The sequence below is a fragment of the Oreochromis aureus genome, linkage group 11 (assembly GCF_013358895.1).
Source record: "Oreochromis aureus strain Israel breed Guangdong linkage group 11, ZZ_aureus, whole genome shotgun sequence".
NCBI lineage: Eukaryota > Metazoa > Chordata > Actinopteri > Cichliformes > Cichlidae > Oreochromis > Oreochromis aureus.
Genome location: NC_052952.1, coordinates 36,324,503 through 36,341,481, shown reverse-complemented (window position 1 = coordinate 36,341,481; position 16,979 = coordinate 36,324,503). Strand labels below are relative to the sequence as shown.

At 39.9% G+C, this 16,979-nt stretch overlaps 1 protein-coding gene and 1 long non-coding RNA gene across 2 annotated transcripts; both read left to right on the top strand.

Moving 5' to 3' along the window:
* Window positions 1–7,260: 7,260 nt before the first annotated feature.
* On the top strand, window positions 7,261–10,349 carry LOC120442786. Its single transcript, XR_005614921.1, has 6 exons — window positions 7,261–7,386; window positions 8,485–8,701; window positions 9,140–9,168; window positions 9,267–9,548; window positions 9,792–9,832; window positions 10,145–10,349. It is a non-coding gene; the product is annotated as an uncharacterized LOC120442786 (long non-coding RNA).
* Window positions 10,350–10,358: 9 nt separating this feature from the next.
* On the top strand, window positions 10,359–15,248 carry LOC120442785. The gene is made up of 7 exons (XM_039620054.1): window positions 10,359–10,417; window positions 11,119–11,166; window positions 11,453–11,496; window positions 11,870–12,152; window positions 12,529–12,572; window positions 12,965–13,250; window positions 15,119–15,248. Exons 1-7 carry the CDS (start codon window positions 10,363–10,365, stop codon window positions 15,136–15,138), a joined length of 780 nt encoding a protein of 259 aa, XP_039475988.1. The 5' UTR covers window positions 10,359–10,362; the 3' UTR covers window positions 15,139–15,248.
* The last annotated feature ends 1,731 nt before the right edge of the window (window positions 15,249–16,979 follow it).

Below are 16,979 nucleotides of genomic sequence, written 5' to 3'. Positions count from 1 at the left end.
CTGACTCCAACAAAGGCCCTGAGTAAATGTGGTTATCCCAGATGGACCTTTGTCAAAGCTGGGAAGGCGCCAAAAGAAAGCTCCAGCCGATCCAGGAGAGAAGGACAACCGCTGCCCAAGCGAAAACCTGTAGTGATCCCATATGTGTCAGGAGTATCGGAGCAGTTGACGCATTTTTTCTAAACACCGGGTCTCTGTGGCTTTTAAACCCCAAAACACGCTGCACCAAAAATTGGTCCACCCCAAGGATCGGGTCCCCCGACACAAACAGAGTAACATAGCAGGGCTCTAGAGTGCGGTGACCAAATTTTTCAGTGGTGCGACTAAAAAAAAAAATTTGGTCGCACCTGTGCGACCAACTGTTCGGGTAACAAAAAAAAAAAAAATCTCTGCAACTCTCCGTGTGGTCAACAACAGACACACATCATGCCCCTATCGTGGACTAAACCAATCAGAGATAGTCAGGGGCGGGACCTCTCTGATTGGCCGTGGTCCAGTTGAAAGTGCAGGTGGAATTCTGGATTGACTTTTAAATATAACTGTGTTTTGTCAGAAACGCTAGATTCTCCGATTAAAGCTCACAAAACTATTTCACCAAACAGTAAATGAGAGCAGGTACACGGATTCCACACAAAGACGTAAACACAGAGCGGACCCGACGCATCAGAATCAGCTTTGTCTTTCTCGGCTTTCTCACCCGACGGCCCGTAGACGGACACGCTGTCGGAGCTCAGCGATTCTGATGCGTCGGGTCCGCACTGTGTTTACGTCTTTTTGCGCTGATTCTGAGCTGCAGGTTTTGTCTCTCTTCAACCAAAATTCACCGAGCCAGCAGCAAAAGAAGCAGCAAACTGCGCTTCACATTTGATCAATGTCGTCATGAATTCCCTCTGACTTTTGCTGTTTTGCTTCCACCACAATAAAAATCACACTTCATGCACAGCTCTCTCTCTCTCTCTCTCTCTCTCTGTACTTCAAGAACAGTTTCCCATCTCAAATCTCTGTTTTCTGCATTATTCATTCGCTTATTACCCACCAGTCTACCATTGTTTACAGCGCTGTCGGCCGCTGTCTTTTTCTTTTCTTTCTTTTTTTCTCACTTAAATGAAAATCTCCTTCATGTTTTTCTGTGTTTTATTCTCAGTTACTTTGACACAAAGGCATCTGCTGTGATGTTCACAATTCTGATGAAGTCTCACATGTATCAGTACTGATAAATGATCAGAATTATAATATTTCTGACTGTCTGAGGCTAAATTGAATCGAATCAGGACTTTGAGAACCGGAATCGAATGGATAGAAATCAGTGATGATACCCAGCCCTAGTGAGCAGCCTAGGCCTGACAGAAGTGGATGTAGCTGTGGGTAATAAGAAAAGATGAAAAGAACTATTGATAACTTTTTTGTTAAGTTAAGGACTGATCCGTCTGAAATTCATAGCCAGCTCTGACACGGTGCCATCAATCTTTGAATGCTGAAAAAGCAGCAGTGTATCCAGAAAACACATTATATGCTGCAATAAATGCACTGCCCAAGTGTCCCCTCTCCCCACTGCCTTTCAGCAGCAGGCAGCAGCAAACAGGTCGTCAGAGGAGGCCAATGTGATGATTAAGTTTAACATTTTCTACAATATTGACAAAGCAGTTTAAGCACAAGATTGTTAGTTAATAATTTAGAAATGAATATTGTCTGTATGGACTGCAACTTCCCCCCCAAAAAAAGTGCACATGTAAATAAACTGTGGTGTTAAGCGATGCGGTTGAAAAATTTGAGTGCATGGCAAAAAGTTAGTCTAGAGCCCTGCATAGTGTACGCTGTTAAGTGCCAGTAGGATTGGCAGGATTTATACATCGGGGAAACCAAACAACCTCTGGTGAAGCGGATTGCACAACACAGAAGAGCCACCTGGCCAGGCCAGGACTCTGCAGTCTATTTACACCTACAGGCCAGTGGACACTCTTTCAACGATGAGGATGTACACATCCTGGACAGGGAAGAACGCTGGTTTGAGCGCAGAGTCAAGGAGGCCATTTACGTGAAAAGGGAAAGACCATCTCTGAATCGAGGAGGGGGCCTAAGGGTACATCTGTCACCATCTTACAATGCTGTGATTGCAGCCATTCCCCAACTCTCTGTGAATGGGACTCATGGCCATTGATCAGTGGGCTTTGATCAGTGGTTGTTGATCAATGGTCATGAGAATTTGCACAATTAAGATTAAGGAACTGGCCTCCCAGCCCATTGTTCCTTCAGTGGGCTGGTTTCAGTCATTATGCAAATGTACTGTTTATAAGGTTTGGGGAAACCTGCAGTCAGCTGAGACTGAAGAAGTCACTTGGATGAGTGACGAAACGTTTCTCCCACAAAACGCTACGTCCAGATGAACAGATTCAACTTTTGGAGGTTGTTGTTTTTATGTTGTATTTTTTGTTTTACATTGTTATATGTTGTATTTTCATTTTTTGTATTGTAAAGCACTTTGTGATTTTTATCTGTGAAAAACAGTATATAAATAAAATTTATTTACTTACTAAGAGAGAGACCTTAACAATCCACATTTCACTGTTTTACTCTTTGGTTCAGATGTGGATACTGTATTGTTCTTTCTTTGTGATTTTTTATGTTTAAGTTGTTTGTTGCTGGTTTTAGTTTGTTTTTTTGTCTGTTTGGGAGCTGACACAGTCTCCATGGAGATGGGTTTTTGGGGGGGTAACAGGAGGAGAGAAGCTGCAGAGAGGAGTGTAAGACTGCAACTCTGCTTCCTGGTCCCAACTCTGGATAGTCATATTTTGGGGGGTTTAATAAATTTGTCCATATTTCTAGAAATGAGAGCTGCTCCATCCAAAGTGGGATGGATGCCGTCTCTCCTAACAAGACCAGGTTTTCTCCAGAAGGTTTGCCAATTATCTATGAAGCCCACATCGTTTCTGGGACACCACTCAGACAGCCAGCAATTTAAGGAGAGCAGCGTGCAACACAATTAGGCAAAATATGTTTTTCTTTTAAAAAACAAAGCCTGAAAAAGTTTTCTTTGGTGAACATCCTTTCCACTTAAAAGAGGACAATCTTTTTAAAGCCAGTGTGTTGGCAGGTATTTTGTGCTGTTGTCTTTATTCTCTCTCTTCATGTGTTCACAGCCTCACTCCAATGTGATGCTGAGATCAGGACTCTGTGTGGGTCTGACCATCTGCTGCAAGACTCTTTGTCTTTATGTCTCTCGCTGTATGTTTGGGCTCGTTGTCCTTCTGCAGGCTGAATTTTGGAGCCACTAGATATCTCCATTTTGGTCCTGGTGATGGATGAGAATCATCCTGTACTTCTCAGCATTCACAAGACTGAAAGTTCTGACTGAATCCCAAACTCAGTTCCCAGAGTTGCCCCTGCAAACCTGCACAGAGCCTCAGTGATGTTTCACTGTAATCAGATTACACCTGATCCACAGAGTGAGCAGAGGAGCTTCTGTTTGGATTTACACATCGTGGCTTTGATTCAGTACATTCTGCTTGAACTGATGAAATCTGATGAACCAGCATTTCTTGTTTCCTTCTTTATTTAATGTGAAGATGTGATAATGAGAGGGGATAGCCTAACATGGTGCTCTGGCTGTGAGCACAGAAGCTCCACCCACATTTTGTTCAAACCTTCTGTTTGTGGAGGACAGCTAATAAGAGCAAAGCTGGCTTAAAGAGGAGCTAAGTTAGACTTTCAGATGTGATGAATTTAGGGTCTGAAAACAAACCCAAGGCAACCAAAGCTAATAATTTAATAGAGTCAAATGAACCCTGTGAAAATGAGCATTAAGTGTACATTTCTATAAATACAAAAATATATTGAGATATATCCCTGTATACACAGGACTGGGGTACAGCTTCAGTGCCATCGTTAAATATGTCGTGACATAACTATGATGGGCATGACTGTGGATGACGATGACTCTGCATATATCTTAATGCATGCTCATCCAGGTAAATAAATCCCAAAAGGTTGATTCTGTTCATCTGGACGTAGCGTTTTGTGGAAGAAACGTTTTGTCACTCATCCAGGTGACTTCTTCAGTCTCAGCTGACTGCAGGTTTCCGACTTTATAAACAGTACATTTGCACAATAAATGAAACCAGCCCACTGAATAAACTCATGGCCACTGATCAGTGTCTTTGATCAAAGTTCCTCAGTGTGACCATCACCGAGGACCTCAGATTGTCCATGCACATTAAAGACTTGGTGAGGAAGGCCCAGTAGCACCTCTACCTGTACACAGTGTGAGTCCCAGCATTTTCAGGTCTTTCTACAGCAGCTCCACTGAAGGCATCAGGTTGTGCTGCTGTATCATCTGGAATAGAAGCTGCACTATAGGGAAGTGTGATGCCCTCCAGAGAGTGGTGAGGGGGGCAGAGCATGTCATAGGAAGTGAGTTTCCCTCTAACCAGGAGACATACAGGGAGTGCAGAATTATTAGGCAAGTTGTATTTTTGAGGAACAATTTTATTATTGAACAACAACCATGTTCTCAGTGAACCCAAAAACTCATTAATATCAAAGCTGAATGTTTTTGGAAGTAGTTTTTAGTTTGTTTTTAGTTTTAGCTATTTTAGGGGATATCTGTGTGTGCAGGTGACTATTACTGTGCATAATTATTAGGCAACTTAACAAAAACAAATATATACCCATTTCAATGATTTATTTTTACCAGTGAAACCAATATAACATCTCCACATTGACAAATATACATTTCTGACATTCAAAACAAAACAAAAACAAATCAGCGACCAATATAGCCACCTTTCTTTGCAAGGACACTCAAAAGCCTGCCATCCATGGATCCTGTCAGTGTTTTGATCTGTTCACCATCAACATTGCGTGCAGCAGCAACCACAGCCTCCCAGACACTGTTCAGAGAGGTGTACTGTTTTCCCTCCTTGTAAATCTCACATTTGATGATGGACCACAGGTTCTCAATGGGGTTCAGATCAGGTGAACAAGGAGGCCATGTCATTAGTTTTTCTTTTTTTATACCCTTTCTTGCCAGCCACGCTGTGGAGTACTTGGACGCAGTGATGGAGCATTGTCCTGCATGAAAATCATGTTTTTCTTGAAGGATGCAGACTTCTTCCTGTACCACTGCTTGAAGAAGGTGTCTTCCAGAAACTGGCAGTAGGACTGGGAGTTGAGCTTGACTCCATCCTCAACCCGAAAAGGCCCCACAAGCTCATCTTTGATGATACCAGCCCAAACCAGTACTCCACCTCCGCCTTGCTGGCGTCTGAGTGGGACTGGAGCTCTCTGCCCTTTACCAATCCAGCCACGGGCCCATCCATCTGGCCCATCAAGACTCACTCTCATTTCATCAGTCCATAAAACCTTAGAAAAATCAGTCTTGAGATATTTCTTGGCCCAGTCTTGACGTTTCAGCTTGTGTGTCTTGTTCAGTGGTGGTGGTCTTTCAGCCTTTCTTACCTTGGCCATGTCTCTGAGTATTGCACACCTTGTGCTTTTGGGCACTCAGTGATGTTGCAGCTCTGAAATATGGCCAAACTGGTGGCAAGTGGCATCTTGGCAGCTGCACGCTTGACTTTTCTCAGTTCATGGGCAGTTATTTTGTGCCTTGGTTTTTCCACACGCTTCTTGCGACCCGTTGACTATTTTGAATGAAACGCTGATTGTTCGATGATCACGCTTCAGAAGCTTTGCAATTTTAACACTGCTGCATCCCTCTGCAAGATATCTCACTATTTTTGACTTTTCTGAGCCTGTCAAGTCCTTCTTTTGACCCATTTTGCCAAAGGAAAGGAAGTTGCCTAATAATTATGCACACCTGATATAGGGTGTTGATGTCATTAGACCACACCCCTTCTCATTACAGAGATGCACATCACCTAATATGCTTAATTGGTAGTAGGCTTCCGAGCCTATACAGCTTGGAGTAAGACAACATGCATGAAGAGGATGATGTGGACAAAATACTCATTTGCCTAATAATTCTGCACTCCCTGTATAAGAAGTGATGCACAGCTCATCAACAATGCATTAAAGATACTTTATTTATTCATTTTATCATTCTGCTTCTAAACACACTGTCCTATAATTTTGCGTTTGCACATATGTATAATATGGCATCATATTACTTGTTTGTTTGTTTGCTTTATCATTAACTGTTAATCTGGAAGACTCAAAACAAAGTTCCTCAATGCAAGTGAGCTACTGAAAACCACACAAAGCATCAATTAAATTCATGCTTTTTAAAACAGTTATTGTTTTCCATTTAACTTCAGTATCTGTAAATAAGGTGAATAAATGGAGTAGTTGTGACATAAGTTTTTATAAAAGCAGGCTCCACATTTGATAACAGTATAAATCACTGCTTATTTATGTGAAATCATCATCAGTGAATGCAAAGCAGACGCTACCTTAGAACAACAGGGGTGCTGAGTTTGGCTACATCCACTCTCACCTGTTTCTCCCTTTTGTTCCCACTCTCTCCTCCTCTCTCAATTTTTGTGATGTCATCCAAAAAGCAAACGTAATAGAAACAGAATTTACAAAGCAGTAAAAGCATAGACTCATAAAAATGAACTCCTCAAAGTCAGTTATTCACCCACATAATAGCAATATTTAGACTGAATATTACGCCCGTTCTGCTAGTTGACATAAGAGGTAACATCCTTTTGACTTTCTCTCACCAGAATCATTTTGGAAAACATTTATATCCATCTGTGAAAAGAACATTTAAAATAAAAAGCATTTCTTCAGTACTTTATGGGTGACGGTGCTGAGATCCTGTTAATACTTACAGAAAAGTATTTTACTCCAGTTCAAACCCATAAAAAAGTTAAACAATTCAAACTGAAAAAGAGAAACCTGTCAGAACAATGAAGTTAAGTCCATTAATTTTAAATCACAGCAGTGCAACACTCCTCTCTATCTTCTTCCGTTCGTACCCCACCCTCCACCCCCTCCGTCATTCGACACCTCCTTGTGATTATGGAGTTTAAAAAATTTTTAAAGAATTCAGTATTTATTAAACTCCGTCGTTGTTGCTTTGGAGATGCAGAGGCTGATTACAGAGACATGAAGTCAGTCACTCTCTCGACTCAAACCTGAGCCAAAGGTAACGTTGATGGAATTCGGTAACATGTAGTTCAACTCGGTTTATTTCTATGGCTCAAAATCAGAACAGTCCCCTCAACGCGCCTCCCGTTATTCAGGCGGGCTGACAGCTGGGAGGAGAGAGAGGCAGAAAAGCGGAAGTTTTCAGTTTCATCGTTAAGAGAAAGTGAGAGAAAGCAGCGGGAGAACAGCGCCTCACACTAAGCTGCTTCACAAACACTGAAGAATGATTTTCCATCAGCAGTGATTCCAGGTGTTCACATTTTACATGAATTATTGAAGGTAAGCGCGGCATTAAGTTCTGCTTCCTCCTGGAAGTTCACATTCGTAGTTCTGCTTCCTTGTTGGAGTTGTTTTCATATGTGTGTAACGGGGAATGAGATATAATAATAAGTTATATTAGATCATGTGACTGTTGCTGGTTTGAAGCAGAGGTGCAGAGCTCTGTGGGAAAGAACCGGAAGTCATAGTGAGGGTAGAGTTCTGGTTGTAGCGGTTTGAAAGGCCACGATGGTCACGTGATCTTAAAGTTATCTGTGCACAGCTTCATCTCCATCATCATCACCATTTTTATTCAAAGAAAATGAGCAGCACGGTGGCACGGTGGTTAGCACTGTTGCCTCACAGCAAGAAGGTCCTGAGTGTAATTTCATCATCAGGCCGGGGTCTTTCTGAGTGGAGCTCGCATGTTCTCCCGGTGTTTGTTGGGTTCTCTCCGGGTACTCGGGATTCCTCCCACAGTCCACAGACATGCAGTTAGTTCGGCTTGGTTAATTGGAAACACTAGGTTGCCCATACGACTGAATGAGAGTGCGAGTGGTTGTCTCTGTCTATGTCTCAGACTGGCGACCTGTCCAGGGTGTTCCCTGCCTCTCGCCCTAAAACAGCTGGGAGAGGCTCCAGCGGCCCCCGCAACCCTGAAAGGGATAAGCGGACGCGAATGGATTAATTAAAAATCATCTGTATTTTCTGTATACGTGTTCCCACATTCTTTCAAAATAAGAGCCTTTAGAAATAAGGTATTTCTGACCAATGAGAATCTAGAGCGGTTTTAATATGAAAAGTCTGTATAAACCAGGGGTGGGCGATTCATTTTCCCGAGGGGCCATGTGAGAAAACGAAACCAATAAGCTGAACTCACACACACTCACGCTGCTGTGGGTTGCATGTTTTTATTACACAATTTTATTCGAGTTTCAAGCTGATGTTTGACGTTCACGTCCAATCACAGTTTTTCATTTGGGTGATAGAAAAGTAACAAACGTCCATGTCAGTAATGTTGTCATTAGTGAAATAAAAAGCAGTCAGTTTCCATCCATCAAATGAACAAACAGCAGACGTGCTGTCCTTCATGTATAATATGATTTCTTCATTTTCCAGGTGGTAACTATGACGAGTCCAGAGGACTTTGCTGAGTTCAAGTCACTCACTGAAGTGAAGAAACATCTATCATCCAAGCCAAGGGGCCGACTGAAAACAGCAAACACACAGGATGTAGTGGAGCTGATGGAGGAGACGTACAGAGGAGAGAGTGTGGAGGAGACCAGAAAGGCTTTAATGAAGATGAACAGGACTGATCTGGTGCAGAGATTATCAGGTATCACCTCAGGAACCACAAATAAGACAACAAAGAATTAAATATGTGAGAATACTGCATATAGTTTATCACATTAATATGAAACCAGGCTCAAGAACAAAATAGATTTTTATCTAAAATAAGCATTCAAATTAATTGTAACTTTGCAAAACTAATTATACAAATTGTCTTTTTTTTAGGAGACAATAACTTAATATGTGACATCCTGCTTTGATGAGAAATAAATTGTACTGTTATGTTTGCTTCTCACAGTAAATTGTTCTTGGAGTTCTCAGAGACTCCAGTCAGTGGTTCATGTATGTTAAACATGTGGATATGATGAGAGTTAACGAAGTTTAAGTGTCACTTTGATGTGAAATCTTTTGTGTTCTAAATCCTCATAAAGCCTGATGATGAAACAGTTTCTAATCTGACTTTTTCTCTTTCTTTTCTCCTCAGACAAACAGTTTCCTCCACTGAGCCAGAGAGTGAGTAACGTCACATCAGTCGACTTCACACGGTTCAGCTTTGATCAAACAGACATTTGAATGGTGCATCGCTGTCATGTGACCTCTGTTTTGACCAGGTAGAAACGATGGAGTCTCTTATTAAGCTGCTTTTGGAAACACTGGCTGATCTGAGTGACAGCGAGGTCAAAGACTTCATCAAGATCCTGAGAAGAAAACGTGGCTCAATGATCCCAACGAGTCTGTTGTTCATGTCCGACCCGCAGGACGTGCAGGACGTGGTGTTTTGGTGGTGAGAACTTTTGGCCAACAGTCAGTGAAGAAGATCGTGGAGGTTTTGAAGAAGATGAGGAAGACTGATTTGGCTCAGAGGCTGACAGACAGCAGCTCAGAAGCTCAAAGTAAGATAAAAAGACAAAACATGTTAAAATGATAAAAGTGGTTCTTAAAGTGTTTCTGCTTCAGTTCATATTAGAAACATTCAGATTTACAGAGAAAAGAGAGCATTGTTGACGAGGGGCAAAAATGATGTTCAGCAGGTTTAAATGTAATTTTTATTTGTTGATCTCTGTGTATTTTTTTTAAAGCTCGATTAGCTTTTATTAAACACTTATTTCAATTTCTGTTATTTTCTCTTTTTTCAGAGAAACATCTGGATGAACATCTGTCTGCACTGATCCATAAAGTGAGTAACGTCTCATCTGTCTGACTCTGCAGAGTTCAGCTTTGATTCAATAAGATGCAGTTTGAAAATCATAATTTTATCATTTAGATTAAACAGTTGTCACAGAAATGTATTTAGATTTAAAACCAAACATTATTAAAAAGTGTGTTTACATAAATACATCTTAATAAATAAGATAATAAAAGAAAACAAAGTGTTTCAGAGAAAACATTGAAAACATTCAAACTTTAAAACAGTTACAAAAACATAAATCTATAATTTTCTCAGTGAGGAAACATTTTTCTTTATGAATGTTTGCTTTGAATTTTCCAGGTTGCAACAATGGCAGCTGTTACAGATCTGCTTCTAGAAACACTGGAGGATTTGAGTGATCAGGATCTCAAGGAGTTCAAGTTGTTCCTGCAGTTCACTCGTTTTCAGAAGAGTCTTCCACAAATCAAACTGAGTGATGACAGAAGAGGAATAGTCAATGATATGATTAATAAATGTGGTCATCAGTCTGTGGAGGTGATCAGGGAGGTTTAACAGACATGCAGAGAACTGATCTGGTGCAGAGGCTGTCAGAGAGCAGCTCAGGACTCAAAGGTAAGAGAAAATAATCTGTCAGAGTTTCTGTAATAATGTCAATAAATATGGTGGGATTATTTTTAACTGAGTGTAAAAGTATTAAAAACATAATATTACAGCTCAAACTGAAAACAAAATTAAAAAAATTAAATCAGAGAAACAACAAGAACTGCATAATATAAACTTTATTATCATTTATGAATGAAGGAATGTTTCTTCTGATTTATTTTGGACAGACATTGATAAATTAACACATTCAGGTTGTACAAACACAATAAAATTAAACAGATTTGTTTTCATATTTCAGTGTTTAAAGTAAAAATATTCAGGTTATTGAATCAGTGACTTTCTTTAGTAAATGTGGTTTTAAAGCTCTTTGAACTTCTTTACTTTGAAAATAATTTTCTTTCTTTGTTTTTGCATTTTGAGCTGATTAATATCAGTCTTGTATTGTAAATCGATCTTTATGTTAGCTTTGATTTAAACTCCACTATGGAGACAGACGACCTGTATGGAGGTAAATGATTCAAAGTCTTTTCAGTGATTTCTCTGTGATTGTGTAACTATGGCCTCCTCCTGCCTTCAGTCAGCACAGCTGAAAGTGAAATATTAAAGCTTTTTATTGTCAGGACTCAGTGTTATACTCAGGATGAGCACACATAAAGGACACACACAGTGTCTGTATGATGTAGTTACAGTTTGTATTCAATGTGTTGCAGCTGCAGGATCATCAGCTGAAGGATTTGATGTGGAGGAAACAGAGAAAGGTCAGTGTCCAGAAAACACATCAATCAATAAATACACTCATTGATATGAAGATGAAGAAGATGAAGAAGAAGAATTACTGAATGAAACAGAACTGGATCATTTCCTCACACTTTGATAGTTTTCCATCAAATATGACTTCATGTTAACAAGTTTAATGTTGTTATTAATCCAACTTACAAGGATCATCAGAATGAAATCAAAGTATCAGTTATTTCAAAGTGTCTGATTATTAACACTGATGTTAAATCAGTCATGAATGAACTTTTAATATTTCTTTTCTGTCAGAGAAACACTCTGAGGATGAACGTTGGCCTGCACTGATCCACAAAGTGAGTCATGTCACATCTGTCTGACTTCAGATCATCCAGCTTTCATTTCATAAATACAGGATAGAAATCTTCAATAGAAACAAATGATTTGATTTTGATTGGAAAAGTCAAAGTTTGATAAGTTGAGCGTGTCCAGTGAGGTCGGTCTGCAGCAGGTCAGAAAAGTCCTGAACTTGTTAACAGAAGCAGAATAATTGTTAATCAGCTGTTTGTGATCATTGTGTCAAATATGACCAATGACATCATCACCTTACGTGATGGATGATGTCATCTAAACACATCTACATTTCTAAAGTGTTGATGAGAAAACAAAGAAACCTGAAAGTGAGAAATGTCACATTTATCTCATGAACATTTTCTTTGAATTTTCCAGGTAGAAACGATGGAGTCTGTTATTGAGCTGCTGCTGGAAACTCTGGATGCTCTGAATTACCGGGAGCTCAGTGAGTTCAATAAGAACCTGCGACAAATTCATCGCAAATATGACTCAGACTTTTCATTGACGCCGTACAGGGGGACAAACCTGCAGCACACAGTGTTTCTGATGGTGCAGACTTACGGCCAACAGTCAGTGGAGAAGACCATGGAGGTCTTAAAGAAGATGAAGAGGACTGATCTGGCTCAGAGGCTGTCAGACTGCAGCTCACTGCCTCGAAGTAAGACAACAAAATCAAAACTCATTAAAATCGTAAAACTGATTTTTATGTCTAATAAACTTGTAAGTAAAGTTTTCTTTGACTTTATAAATAATATTATTTGTAATAACGACAAAATAAAACACATCTTTAAAACATATTTTATGACTGTTCTGGAAGAAAATATAAATAAATACATAAAAATGAGACCATATTAAATAAAAATACTTTGTGAGGAGGAGTAAAAAAGACTCCTTCATACTGTTTATTATTGCTGAGGAGGTTTCAGTGTAATTCTGCATATTGTCCATTTTTCCAAAGTCCTATTTCCTGAATAATTGTCAGTTAGTTGTTAAATGTGTTTGTCATGAGTGACTTTGAGCACTTTTCTCCTCAGAGAAACACTCTGTGGATGAACGACGCTCTGCACTGATCCACAAAGTGAGTCATGTCACATCTCTGATTCAGTACAAGACAGCAGGCTGAAAGTCAGAGTACTAAAGTATCATCAGTTCTCATGTTGAGTCATTTTTCTCATGATTTCTGCTGGATGTTTGTGACAAACTGAAGCTTCATTCAGTTTGACTTCTTCAGCAGTAATTTTCTCCAACACTAATGTCAGGATGTCTTTACCACTGAGGATGAGCTGAGGAAGAGTCAGCATGTACATTTGTCCTGACTCTTCAACAGGACAGAGAAATCTGAAAACATCAAACACTTTAAAGATTAAAGTTTTTTTTCCCTCATAGTTTTCATAAACATACTGTAATCAATATAACAGCCCTTGTTTGAATAAATAAACTGATGTCCCATATTTGTGTTTATTGTTCCAGGTGGCAACAATTGCAGCTGTTAAACATCTGCTTTTAGAAACTTTGAATGATTTGAGTGATGAGGAGCTCAAGAAATTTAAGAGGGTCCTGCAGATCATTATTCCTTGGTGGAATCTGTCATTCTTCTCATGGAGGTTGAGTCCATCATCAACCAGAGCAGCTGTAGTGAATCTGGTGGTGGATGAACTTGGTCAGCAGTCTGTGGAGGTGACCAGAGAAGTTTTCATGTACATGAACAGAACTGATCTGGTGCAGAAGTTACCAGAGAGCAGCTCAGCATCCAGAGGTAAGACCAACATGCATGAGTGTAAACTCTGTGTCATCAACAGGTGTTTGTGTTGGTGGTGTCATGGTGGTGCAGTGGTTAGCACTGTCTCCTCACAGCATGAAGGTTGTGTGTTTGAGCCTCCTGGTTGGCTGGAACCTTTCTGTGTGGAGTTTGCATGTTCTCCCTGTGCCTGCATGCTTTTCCTCAGAGTGCTCTGGTTTCCAGTCCAAACACATGCTTGTTGGCTTTATTGCTGGTTCTAAATGAAATGTGGGTGTGAAAGGTTGTGTGTCTGTTTAAAACCTGAGGTGGACAGGTGTACCCTCTCTCTCATTATCACAGCTGGGAACCTCCAGTTAGTTTAATGTGGATGGAGTGGATCGATGGTGTATATATAACAAAGATCACGGGGGCAGCTCGGTGGTTAGCCCTGCTGACTCACAGCAAGCAGGTCCTGAGTTCAGTTCCACCATCAGGCCGGGGTCTTTCTATGTGGAGTTTGCATGTTCTTCCTGTGTTTGCGTGGGTTCTCCCCGGGTACTCCAGCTTCCTCTCACAGTCCAAAGACATGCAGTTAGTGGGGTTAGGTTAATTGGAAACACTAAACTGCCTGTAGGTGTGTTTGCGGGAGTGAGTGGTTGTCTCTGTCTATGTGTTTGCCCTGCGACAGGCTGGCAACCTGTCCAGGGTGTACCCTGCCTCTTACCCTTAGACAGCTGAGTTAGGCTGCAGCGCCCCTGAAAAGGAAAAGCGGAAGCGAATGGTTGGAGGGTTTCTTTTGTAGCCGAGGACAAGGTATGAATAAACGGGGCAAAGAAATAAATTGATCATTTCTTTATTACATTAATTAAACATACAAATTCCCCTTATTTCCCGACAGAACTTACAACACATCCTGCTGCTATCCCAGCTGCACCTGAGACTTACCACACTAACTGTGCGAATAGAACAACACTGCAACCCGTTACACCCCGCTTAGCGACACTGCAACCGTGACACGCACCGCAAACAATTCAGGTCTCAGCGCAGCTGGGAATCAGCGCTATGCATGGCCTGCAATCTGGGAGACAAAGGGAAGTGGCACAAACAATTTAACAAATAAAACACTTTAAAAAAGGGAGGTTAGTCCGCCCTCACACAACTCACTCTCAATCAATAACCGCCTTTACGGCTGGATGGACTAACCAAAAGAAAATTACAAATCAATCAAAAGAACGAAAAAAAGGACAGCAGAGACAGCACAGCTGAAAAACAAACAACATTATCAATTAAAATATTACCCAATAAAATACCAGTTTTATGAAACCATTTAAAATCATGAAGCTAAAAAACAAACACTCAATATACCTACAATATTGATCAGTTTCCCTGCCCGCAGTCGATCTAGGGCTTGATCAATTCTTCTATTAAAATTGGTGATCACACTAAAAAAGTCCAACACCACATTAAAAATAGGCACATACAACCAGCAAATGATCCAAACAAAACAGCAAAAGTCTCTTACCGACAGTATACCCTCGCACCCGAGTGAATTAATTGCCTCTGGTTTCTTCCACAGAAGAGCGCTGACTTCACCCCACACACCCACTACCTTTTCACAGCTCTTTCAGCCAATCACCTGGCAGAGAGCAACAAACTGCCAGGTGACACTTGTTACACTTTGTTGGGTTCTTATGTCATTGTATTTAGTTTCACATGATTTTGTCTTTAAATCATCTGTGTCGTCTGAAGGTCTGACGTGTTTGATGAGCTGTTTGAAATATTGCAAACCTTTGAACATAATGTTTGAAATTACTCCTTACCTGTGTGTGTGTGTGTGTGTGTGTGTGTGTGTGTGTGTGTGTGTGTGTGTGTGTGTGTGTGTGTTTTTACACTTTTCCCCACAGGAGTTAACCTTCAGTTATAACAGGATAAACTTCTATGAAGTGTTCATTGAGAATCCAGACAGAAAACTCAGGCTTACACTCCTGCACTCAAATGATGATGAACCAGTCTGGACATGTAATGTTCATCAAGGTTAGTTATTCTGTTAAATAATACAATGTACACAAAGTGTAATGTAAAACTTTCATCCTTTTATTTGACGACTGCAGATTGAAGAGCAACAGTAATGTGAACGTGTTGTATCTCTGCTATTTCATAATTTATGTTCACTGAATGCAGCACATCAAACCCCAATATCAAACATTCATATTTTGATTTTCCTTTAATTCCAGATGACTTTCCCATGTCTGGTTATGTTGAAGGTAAGAAAATACACTTAAAGAGTATTCAAGCTAATTCTTTGATTTCACTCATATTATAACATAAAATGTGTTGCTGCACCTTTAACTAGTAGAGTTAAGTAGAATACTATTTAACATAATAATTTGTACTGTGTTGGTGCTGCTAATTCCTGGCATCAGCGACTGTTCAGTTTAGAAGCTCATCTGTAATGACAAACAGACTTTTCAGACACTGAGTGAATTAAACAGATCAGCAGTGAGTCATTTAAAACCAAGAAGAGTGAGTTAAGGGCAAATGTGTCTATATTAGACAATTTTATCACTTTCTTTGTTTGTAATGAAAATTAATTAAATTGGTGCATTTAATACACAATTTAAAAAAATGTCTTTACAGCTTCAGGATCTTCAAGGGGAGCAACTGGTGTCAGTACTTCAGGTAATGGTAACATATATCTACTCTGCTGTTTTCTTATTAAAGGATTTTGTTGCAGTTGTTGACAAGTTACTGAGGACCCAAGTGTAGACACTGCACAGTAAGCAGGCGCACTCAGAGAGCACAACTCCCCCGAAGAGCAAGGGCTGATGTTTTATGATGTTTTTATCACAACATGATGACATCAGCCTGTTTTTATTAAACATATCTACTTCAGCTGTTATTACAACATGCTGATGTCAGCATTGTTAATATGGAAATCTAGTCTAGTTTATTAACCTTTTTGTGTCTTTGTGAAGTCATTAAAACATTATGTGTTACAGAGCTCAAGCAAAGAAAGTATTGATGTTCCCCAATAACCAATATATTGCTTTAAATCTTTGAGATGATTAAATAGAAACTAAAGCTTTTTCCTATATCGTGGGACCCTGACCTTTGACCTTAAAGTATTACATACTAAGATGGTGTATTTAATTATCTTCACCCATGTGATTGGAGCAGAATTGGCTGAAAACTTTGGCTTCTATAAGCTGTCAAAACTTTATGGCATCATTGTGAACTAAAAAAATAAAGTGTGCTGTACATCTCTTTCCATGCCCTCTCACATGACGTATTACTTAATATGTTGTTTTTTTACGTGATTCTGGTTTGACTTTGACCTTCATCGTTAGCGTCCAAGATCAAAGTTGACAATGAAGGTCCAGGTTATATGCTTAGTTAGCATATTGTTGTGAAGTTTGACAATCCATAAAAAACACAAGGAAGGAAATCAAGGCAGGAGAAGTCATACAAACACATAAACAGACACAGAGAGGGCAACGACACAAGGAGTAACTACTAAATAATCAAGGAACTAAACAGGGTAGAAACTAAAAAAGGATAACTAGGCACCATAGAACACAAAGTGAACTTGAACACAAACCATAATACAAAATGACAAAACAACAGGAAAACTCAAAATGCTGGGTCAAATGACCCAGGATCGTGACAAAATGGCACCATTTATTACAGAAAGCTTTTAGAAAAGAGCTCCATAGAACAGAGGTATACCTATTTACTTGGAGAGGAAAGGATGCTGGTTTGATTCCA